The 10,468-nt window shown below is 38.5% G+C and overlaps 1 protein-coding gene across 2 annotated transcripts; it reads right to left on the bottom strand.

The window, feature by feature from the left end:
* Positions 1-1,574: 1,574 nt before the first annotated feature.
* Positions 1,575-6,125, bottom strand: spag (spaghetti). 2 transcript variants are annotated; one of them, XM_067777886.1, is made up of 8 exons: positions 5,856-6,125; positions 5,666-5,795; positions 4,909-5,119; positions 4,638-4,846; positions 3,127-3,560; positions 2,399-2,488; positions 2,140-2,335; positions 1,575-2,075 (listed from the first exon to the last, which is right to left on the bottom strand). In XM_067777886.1, the coding sequence occupies exons 1-8, from the start codon at positions 6,003-6,005 to the stop codon at positions 1,987-1,989; spliced, it is 1,509 nt and encodes a 502-aa protein (XP_067633987.1). In that variant the 5' UTR covers positions 6,006-6,125; the 3' UTR covers positions 1,575-1,986. The 2 variants fall into 2 exon arrangements, with proteins under 2 accessions (XP_067633987.1, XP_067633988.1); XM_067777887.1 differs by having other exon boundaries at positions 5,666-5,792.
* Positions 6,126-10,468: the final 4,343 nt, after the last annotated feature.

Raw genomic sequence — 10,468 nt, 5'->3', positions numbered from 1 at the left:
TAACGGGACCACCTTGGCCATTTTCCATTTTTCGGGTATGACAAAGGTGGAAAGAGACAGGTTGAAGACATGTGTTAAATATTTGAAACCCTCTTTCCCTAGGCTTTTAAGCATCGGCATGGCTATGCCGTTTGGGCCCACTGCTTTGGATGGTTTAGCATGACCGATTGCATCCTCAACCTCTTTGGCGGTAATGGTAATTGGTGACGCGCTGAACTTATGTTTACGTACGCGTCTGTTGGCCCTCCGTCTATTTTTGTCGGCCGTAGAATGCATTATATATTGTCGGCAGAAAGCGCTCGCGCATTTTTTTGCATCCGACAGCACTTTGTCGCCAAAGGCGATGGAAACTTTGTCATTGTGCCTAGACGGATTCGATAGGGACTACAGTGGAGCAAAGTTTACCTACACCGGCAGAGAGGTTACAACCGCTTAGGTGCTGCTCCCATTTCGCCCGCTTGTGTTCATCAACAAGCAATCTGAAGCGTTGGTTTATGTTCCTTATTTGGGGGTCGCCGGGATCGAGCTGCCTTATAAGATTACGTTCTCTCGCTAAACTTGCGGCCTCTGCCGGGAAGTGGGGCCGAATTTCGGGAATTCTACCGGCGGGAATGAAACGAGCCGAACCGGATTCAATGACCTTGCGAAAAGCACGCTCCCCTTGGCGGGCATCAGTTGGGATAGGGAGGGCAACAAAGCGGTTGTCTGTATAGGATTTGTATTCGTCCCACTTTCCTCTTTTAAAGTTAATGAAAGTACGTTTTTCTGCGACGATGAACTCGGCGGGACGCTCGAACGAAATAAGTATAGGCAGGTGGTCGGATGCTAATTTTACCATCGGCTGCCAGTTGACGCAGTTTACGAGTTCTGCGCTCACGATTGAAATATCCGGCGAACTGTGACAGCTTCCCACCATACGTGTGGGGCGTGTCCGTTTATAGTGCAGAACGTTGTTTCTTCTATTTGATCCGCTAACATCTCACCCCTACTGTCCACCCGCAAGTTTGAATGCCATAGATCGTGATGGGCATTGAAATCGCCTATGATAATGCAATTGTTTCCAGTGAGTACGCCGCTGATATCAGGGTGGTATCCACTGGGGCAACAGGTGACAGGAGGGATGTAGATGTTGATGATTTCTCGATTTGCATCGCCCGACCGAACAGATAATCCTTTACTTTCTAAGACATTGTCCCTGCGGTTGATGTCGGATCGAATATATGATATTGCAGTGTGGTGTATGATTAAAGGGGTGCCAGCGCAATATATAGCTTCTCCAAACCCATTTGTCAACCTCACCTATCCGTGGAGAATCTTTTTTCATTAACAGCCGAGGCTCTGGCGACCCCAAGCTCCCCATAGAACATTAAACCTAATAATGATGAGTACACTGCAGAATTTCTCTTGTTTCCATACCATCTTTCTAAATATCCTAAGAATAGTGTAAATTTAGCATCCATTCAGCTACATTCATAAGATCAACTGCTTTTTCCAAGTAATTCATGTTAGTCGCATTCTCCTACATCATCCAGGTGCAATAATGACAATGTTATCCACTCAACGCTGGTATTGAATTGTTGATTTTCAGGTTTTTAATTAAACTTCAATTTTATTTTTCTTTATCATGTATCTGTGCATAACAGTTCAATGGATATTTAAATTTTTGGACATTTTTGAATAAATATGTACGTATTGTATTTTTAACATTTAAGTACGTTGAAATTTTTTTATACTCCAAATCCATACAGCCAATTCTAGGGATTTTAAACTTCACCAGTTCTCTCCAGAAGCTCATAACACTGCTCTGATTTTTTTTAGGATTTTATAAATCTCTTATGCGCTTTTTCAAAATTATATATTACTAATGCTACAACCCGTAGAATTGGCTATATTAATAAATATGCGGTATATGTATATGTATATTTTCAGTTTTAATTTGATAACTAAGGCAATATTTCATACACATAATTAAGTAATAGAAAGCATTTAATTCAAATTGAAATTTTTTATTATTTGCTCAGCTACTAAGTTGTTCGTTTCATTTTCTTTGATGTGCTTAACAATATCCATAACAGCTGCAAAACAAAATATAGGAAATTAGTTTGTCATTATAGCTTTTTTTAAAAATAGTTTGCTAACTTCTTTGTTCCTCAGCTGACATGAGCAACGATAATATGTGGACCTGTTCATTTTTACTGACTTCTAATAATGTGCCAGCGATAGTTTCATCCTTATTTGTTAAGTAAAAGTCGCGCAGAGTATGAAGTGTATCTGTAAGCGTGTCGGAATCGAAACCTGCGCCAAGTATTTTGCACAACTCGGACACTTGAATGCTCTATAAAAGAATTATATTAATAAATATTCAAGCAACTTTTGGAAAATGAGTATGTAATGCTACCTTTAGGTACTGATACTTCTGTGCGGGTGCCAATTCTTTCCAGTTTGAATAAAATTGCGCTGTCGATGTTGGTGCTGGCGGTAAAGGGCGCTGAAAAGAAAATTTGTAATTGTTTTAACATTCAAGTTTAATGAATAGAAACAACAAATTTTGGTTTAAAGATGGTTTATTTTGTAATCTATAAACAAACAATATTTAAGCTTTAACTAAACCCCATTTAATAATAACAAAAATAATACTAATTATTTTCAATAAATGTATAAACAATATTTTTTGTTTGTTTTTCTTTTAATACATTTTTTAAGTACTTAAACATTTACAAAACTGGTATTGTTTCGAAAATGATGATTTCCAAATTTATTGGATTTTTGTATTGGTATTTTATGTGCTTTATTAGTGCACAATGCGCTATGAATTACTGCCTAATTTGGTATAAATTACTTTATTTGGCGTTAAAATTAATTATTTTTGTGCTTTGTACACTTAAACATTGTTTAGTACAACAAAGGAATTTTAGAAAAATTAAGCACCTTTAAAGCAGCTAAATTATACCACATGAAATACAAAAGATTGGCTAATATTTAAAAAAAGTATACATTTTAAATTAAAATTAGTTACTCAAATAAATTTTAATTTCGTCCAAATAAATATTTGGTACTTTGTTTGATGGCATCTAACATTTTTTTGAATAAATCAAATAGTGTCGTAAAGGAAAATATTGCGCTTACATTAGCATTCAGCAAGAATGTGTTCATATTAGCTGCAGTGTTATAATTGCTCATCTTTGTTGCTGAGGTACAATTTTCTTCAATGTTTAATTTATGATTTTCATTAATTTGTTTACTGTTTGTTTGTAATTTTTCGCCTTCACCTCTATGTTGGGTATTTTCTTTTTTTATGTTCTTGCCTAAATTACTACTTTTTGGTTGCTTAACTTCAACAAAAGGCCCACAATTACTATTAAATAATTTGTCTATATCGTCATCTGAGATTTTCAAGCTTGAATTTTCGCAGTTTTTAGTATCTTTAGGACCGACAACATCGGCGATGGGTACACGCCGTAATGGTTTTTTAGAGCGTTTGTATGGTGGTTTGTCGGTTGGTAAAATATCTATCATATTTTCGCGTGCTGCGGTGAAATTGGGTCCCTTCGTTGTCTTTACTGAAATAAATTTAAAAAAATTGTTTTTGTATCAAAATTAAATATTTTAGTTCAAGCGCTGGAGGGTGAAGATATAAAAATTGTGGGCACCCGTTGTGTTAATGGTTTGCAACATACAAGATCTGGCAGATTATGTTTTTTATAATGATCCCACGAGGCTTTTAGCAGGTGAGGCTCTGGCGACCCCAAGTTCCTCATTAAACTATGGGGTGGGGGCGGGATGGCCTAGAAGGTTTAATGTGGTCATATAAATCGTTCCCGACATGGTCGGGTTTGTTACCGGAACGTACCGGATCTATATCCGGCTAAATACCAACAACATCGATAACATCGATAAATATTGTAATCGGACTCGGTTCTACGAAAAAAAACTAAAAAATCCCATTCCAATACCATATCAGTTTTACATTTTTGTTCATGATCAGGAAACCTATTGGCAAAAACCGAAAACACAATGTGCAAGCTTAAAAAATTACAGAGTACAAGGCGCGATAACCATCCAAAAGATTTTAGGCCGAGTTTCTCTTCCAATTTGCTTCGTGCTTTTATTTTTCTTTTCGCCTTTAAAATTTTTCTACAAATTGGGGGGACGGAACGTACATGTTTTACACCGACTCCGAACGCCATCTGTTTCTAAATTTTTAATGTTGCTTTGCCTGGGAATGGAACCCAGGATTTTCGGTGTGGTAAAGGGTGCGCGACCACGGGATTCAATGGGTTGTGTAGCGCAATATATAGCTTCTCCAACCCAAATATCAACCTCACCTTCAAGCGGCGAATCCCGTTTCACTATCAGACGAGGCTCTGGGGAGGGAGGGATGGCCTGAAGGTTTAATGTAGCCATATAAATCGTTCCCGAGATGGTCGGGCTAGCACCTTAATGGTGCTGTGTTACCGCAGCGTACCGGATACACATCGATAACACTCCCTAAAGCCTACGGGGAGTAAGCTTATCGCTACAACAACAACAACAACCACACCACGGCGGCAAGCTTGCAAAACCTATTAACTAAATAAGGCGCGCACAGTTTTTGATTCCAATTTTTCTCCAGCACTTGGTCTAATTCTCGCACTTACCATTTTTACGCAATCTTTCGTTTATGCGCTCCAAACTTCGTTTTGCCTCACTATTTTTCGGTTCGATCATCAACACTGTAGTGCAGTCTTTAAGCGCATCCATATTATTACCCAAACACTCATTCGCCTGCATGCGTCTATAGTATGCTTTAACCGAAAGATTATCGATTTCGATTGCTTGTTCACAATCCTCAATGCATATATTATATCTACAAGAAAAATTATAAACTATATATGTTGTATTTACAACTCGTATAAGGTTGTTACACACTTTTCTAATTTTAAGTAACATAGCGCGCGATTGCAATAATATACAGCATCTTCAGGAAATATATCAATTGCCCTTGTATACTCGAAAATTGCTTTCTCATATTCGCCAAGTTTAACGTACTTATTTCCTTTATCCTTAAAGTCATTAGCTTGTTTGCGTTTTTCCTCATTCGGATCAAGAGGTTTCTCTAGCTTTTCGGTTGCCGTAGTTGCTTTAAAAAGGGGGTTAACAAGCATGTAAGTAAAGTGGTTGGGCAAATAACGGTAATAGTCTAGTTGAGGGGTCGACTGCTAATACGCTACCAAAAATACCGAGATAGGTGTAAAACGACGCGTCTTGAAATCAGTATTAATAATCCGAAGGCGGAAAATAAAATTTTTAACTCGTTCAAATGATATTAACGAAAAACCGAAAAGAGACCCACGGGTACCTCCGAAACCGGGGGTGGGATCCATAGTATTTTTGCGCAGAACACCTTTCTCCCCTGGGCTTCGCCATGCCAAGTCCGGGTGTGTGGTATAACCGTGGCTACCGCCACACAATGTGGGTAAAAACACAACAACAACCACATGAAAATCGCCAACTTCAACTGCAAATATCTCCGGACAGAGATACAAATTTTCTTTTCCCCCTTCGGATTATTGTTCTCGAGATTAATGCGCGTCTTTTGACACCTCTCTCGATATTTTGGGTAGAGTATTTGAATGTCGACCCCTCAACTAGACTTTTACCCAAATAACTATTATTTAATGTTTACCAGCGCTGGACGTTGTTGTTGTGTTTCCGTTACCGTTGTCAGCTGTTGTTGATTTGGCTTGTTGTTGCGCTTTATTGTCTACTGACGATTTCGCTGCGACATGACTGCGTACGGGCACTGCCCCTTGCTGCTGAAAAAAAAGAACCAAGAAATAAACACATTTATTTTTAACGAATCTATTTTAATTTACATCCATTGACACAGGACGTCGGCTCATTTCTTTTTCTTTAGCCTTCATTTCCTGCTCCCAACGGTAGAGATTGTTGAGCGTGTTTCTCATTTCCTCTGCATTGTGCCGCACTTGTAATTGCACTTCATGTGTCTTTTTAATCGCATCCATTCTTTTTTCCTGCTAAGCTGTAGAGAACTCTTTATATTTGTGGTAAAAGTTTATTTTATTAAGCAATAGCGCGGTAGAACGCCCAATGACTTGATTGTTTTCTGGAAATTGCTAGGTTAATAAAATTGACAGTCAGCTGTCACGTTGTGCTTCTAATTTTTTTTAATACACATTTTATCCCAGCAGATGCCGCGATGATTTAGTAATGCCAGTTATGGTATTGCCGTGTGCTTCCGCTGGTAATGCAGTTTGTGATGGAAATGGAATTATTTCCTTCCGCAGAGAATGTAATCAAAATAATAACAAAAAGTAAAAGATAAAGCGAAAGTAAAGATGACTGGATAAAAATGGAAGGGCTAAAGTAAAAGAAGACTTGAAAAAATTGAAATTGGAGAAGAGAGCAGAGACAAGAATGTGAAACGAAAAAAATTAAAAATAACAATAGGTGTTCTTTTTTCAAGCGAGCTTGAAAAAACGCTTCAACTAGCTACACAGTTTCATTATGCCAAAACCATACAGATTGTGGAAGTTTATCAGCTAATTATTACTTTCTTTAGCTGCTATGACATTTCTACTTCTAGCGCAGTATGTTTTTGACACTCAACCAGAGAATTACAAAAACAAAATACATGAAATGCGTGTGTTTGTTTGAGTGTATGTCACTCTGCCGCCACGCTGTTATTTTGTTATTTTTGTTTATCTGCACATTCGTATGTTCATTTCATTCGCTCGTTCACAATAGTGCCCTATTTTTGAATATGCAACACTATACAACACTATCAATCAGGTCGACAAATACCTTAGCCAACTCAACTCGATTACTTTTTATTGTTGATTTCCATGCAATTCGGTAAGCTAGCTAGTGTTTTAATTGTACTAGTTAGCAACGAAATACAGCTAATAAACTAATGTAGAGGATAAGAAAGTAATGAAGGGAAAGTCTAGACACGAAGCCGTAGAATCGTATCCGGCACCGAAATGGGAACCAAACACGTTACTGACATCGAAAGAAAAACCGAAAGAGAAATTGAATGTTATCGGATACAATGCCGGAATAAAGTTGGATGTCATACCAAAATCGGAGCTGAAACAAGAACTACATAGAATCGCTACCGAAACAAGCAGCGAAACTGAAAGCCATAGCGAGTCGAACCCTAAACCACAATAAAAATTCAAACTGAAGCTGAATCGAGTCTTAAACCGAAATCGGAACGGAAACCGGAAGAGAAACTTATGTGGAAACGGGTAGAGAAACCAAAACCGGAACCGAAACAAAATCTGGAGCTATACATGCAACTGAAGTCATAAACGGAGCCGAACTTGAAATGAATACCTAACCGAACCTAAAGGCGAAAGGAAAACCGAAAGAGAAACTGAAAGTTATCTGATCCAATGCCGGAACCAAAGCCGGATCATACTAATATCGGCAGCTAAAACAGGAAATAGAATCTTAAATAAAAATTCAAACTGAAACTGAATCGAGTCCAGAACCGAAATCGGAACAAAAACCGGAAGATAAACTGATGCTTAATCCGGCAGCGAAACCAAATCCGTAATTATACACGCAACTATCGAAATTGGAGCCGAAACACCAAATGAAACCCTAACCAAACTAAAACCGAAGCTAAAGGCGATACCGAACTGAATCCGAATCGAAATTCTAAACTTACTTTCAAACGGCTCCAAAATAAAAACCGAGCACGGTGCCGCTTACATCACGAATACGGAATCGAGACCAATACCGAAGTTGGAACCAAATCCGAAAAAAACGGAGGAGCAACTGAACCAATGCCAGAACCAAAGCCGGATTTGATACCAAAATTGGAACAGAACTAGGAACTAGAATAGCAATCGAAACTGGAAATGAACCTGAAAGCGATTGTGAGCCGAACCCAAAACCATGTCAAAATTCAAACCAAAATCAAAACCGAAATTAGAATGTACACAAAAATGGAATATTTCGGAACCTAAGCCGAAACCAGAAGAAAAATTTTAACTAAAACCGGCACCAAATCGGAATCAAAACTGGAAATTAAACCAAAACCATAGCCAGATATGAATTTGTATCTCAATTTCCAACTCAATGTAGTTGAGGGAAAGATGATTCTCGATTGGTTTCAAGGCTAACATTATTGTTAGATACAACGAAGGATTCCATATAAATAAATTTTGCACAGCTACCTCCCGTACCATAAATGTCACGGCTTAGATGTGCTGGCGCTACATTTGCTGGCCACCGGTTTTACGTCTTGTACTTATTCACCAACAGCTCTAGCTTGTAGTGATAAGGACACTTCCCGAAGGTTTTGGGGGTGTGTTATCGATGTTGATGTTCCTTTGCGGTATGCATATCCGGTAAGTTTCGATAACAAGCACCATGCACCCGACCATCTCGGGAAAGATTTAGTATGACCACATGAAACCTTCTAGGATCCATGAGGAACTTGGGTTCACCAGATCCTCGGTTGTTAAATAAATATATTCGCCATGAGTAGGTCCGGTCAGGTTGACAGTTGGGTTGGAGAAGCTACCAATTGGGCTGGCAAACCTTTAATCAATTTGGCATTTTAGTCGCCTCTTACGACAGGCATACCTGCCGCGGGTATATTCTACGGCCTCTAACCCGCTGGGGGGATAGATTCCCTTTCGATCCTGTGCGCACATTTTTCGCTACACAGAGGCGTGGCTGCCACAAAAAAATGGACTCATTCTATAGTTCGCTCGATTCAGCTGTAGAGTGTAAGATTCGAATTGAGCCATCACATTTAATTTGGCGCGAAAAATCGCTTTTAGAATTTACACTAAGCAGATATGTTCAATAACTATGTATTAAACTTCTTTCGCCTCTCCCCTATCTTTGTACCCATAGTACTACAGGGAGAGAGCAAATATGCTAGCCTGATTAAGAAAATAAATTCATCAACGTAACTACGTTGAAAAGTGAAACTAATTACCCATAGGTATGTGCCTCATTACAGCTTCCGCCACCTTATTAGAACAAATCGTAAAAAATGTTTTCAAATTATTTTAACATTTTCAAACGTCTCAAAAGATTGGCTAAGCCTATAAAACGCTATAATGTTCTTTTGGGAAAAATAGAGTTCTTATCTTAAAACGGAAATACAAGCTTACTTCAGTTTAACTACACATCATCAGAAGATATGAAAAAAATCTATTTTATCTAATGAATTAAAAAAGGGTAACCGACCTTTTATAATGCAAGAAAGCCGGTAGTGTAAAAAGCTTTAATTACTAGCCTGGCTTCCTTTTAAATGGAGATAGCGTTGAGGCGTCTATGCAAAATGCTGATACACGTTGATTGGTTCTCTTCAGTGCGGTTCGAGACCTGGTAAATCATCATCGACCAGAATTTCAGAGAAAAGTTCTTTTAAAGACCACTACAATTGCGTACAGCAACTTCATGGTTAGCATACCCAGTAAGGATAATTGGGCGGATGTGGATAGGTGCCTTGCTGCTCACAGCAGCATTTCCATATATACCGACGGTTTTAAGCTAAACGGCAGGGATAGCAGCGTCTTCCAGGCAGAAGTATCAGCCATCATGGAAAGAATAGGAATACACAAAATCGACGGCGAGATCTTTATTTTAAGCGACAGCTAGGCAGCAATCATTTATTTACTCGTTTAATTCTGAACTAACACTTAACTGTCGACGATCTCTTCAAGAGATGGCTCAACATAACCATGTACACCTCTCACATGAGTCCCAGAGCGCAGGGACATCAAGGGAAGTTGAACGCATACAGCTGACAGGCTAACTAGATTTTAATCCTGCCAGAACGACCGCGGCCTTTCAGCTCAACTAATCTAAATAATGTAAGTATAGTTTTCAATAAAGCCGTTTAACTAAATTTTTCTTTTAAATTATTTTATTCAGTAGGAGGTGTGGGTTTTTGGTAGTTTTTTAAATCTCATTAGCGAAATTAAACGACTTTATGCTGATAATCAACAATTCAACGTACATGAAATAAGGCTAGGATCTTTCAAACCTATCTCTATTATACTTAAAAAATTTTTAAACTTCCTTATAATTAGTAAAGGTTGACATGTTGCTGACAAAAATATATTTCAATCACTAGGACTTTAAATGATAACTAAACACATATAACAGATAATAACAATTAATAATTTATAATTTTCAACAAAGCATTTATTGGCTGTAATTTGGTGGTTGTTTTATTTTCATGATGGTGTATCACGGTATTGTCTGGTACCGCTTACGTGCTCCACATAGATGTCCCGCGACCAACGGATGGTATCGCTTATCATGAGCCTCCTCATCAGGCTTGCATAATAGCGCGTGATGTTCAGACGGTTTATAACTCGTTCGTTTGCCGGGTCCCATCCGCCCAGTGCTCCAACTATGAAGGCCTCCACTCTGACTTCATAGCCAAGTGTCGATAGCTGGTCAGCAAGCGGCTGGTATTTCTGTAGCTTTTGTT

Source organism: Eurosta solidaginis, chromosome 3, assembly GCF_040869045.1.
Source record: "Eurosta solidaginis isolate ZX-2024a chromosome 3, ASM4086904v1, whole genome shotgun sequence".
Taxonomy (NCBI): Eukaryota; Metazoa; Arthropoda; class Insecta; order Diptera; family Tephritidae; genus Eurosta; species Eurosta solidaginis.
Note: the sequence above shows the minus strand (reverse complement) of the source record. Positions and strands in the feature narration are given on the sequence as shown.

What these genes read in the sequence shown, in the direction of transcription:
- spag (XM_067777886.1), bottom strand. Translation starts at nt 6,005, where the DNA reads ATGGATGCGATTAAAAAGACACATGAAGTGCAATTACAAGTGCGGCAC. An exon ending in AACAACAACGTCCAGCGCTG is followed by an intron (nt 5,120 to 5,665) that starts GTAAACATTAAA and finishes CCCTTTTTAAAG; the next exon opens with CAACTACGGCAACCGAAAAG. An exon ending in CATTCTTGCTGAATGCTAAT is followed by an intron (nt 2,489 to 3,126) that starts GTAAGCGCAATA and finishes TTTTCTTTTCAG; the next exon opens with CGCCCTTTACCGCCAGCACC.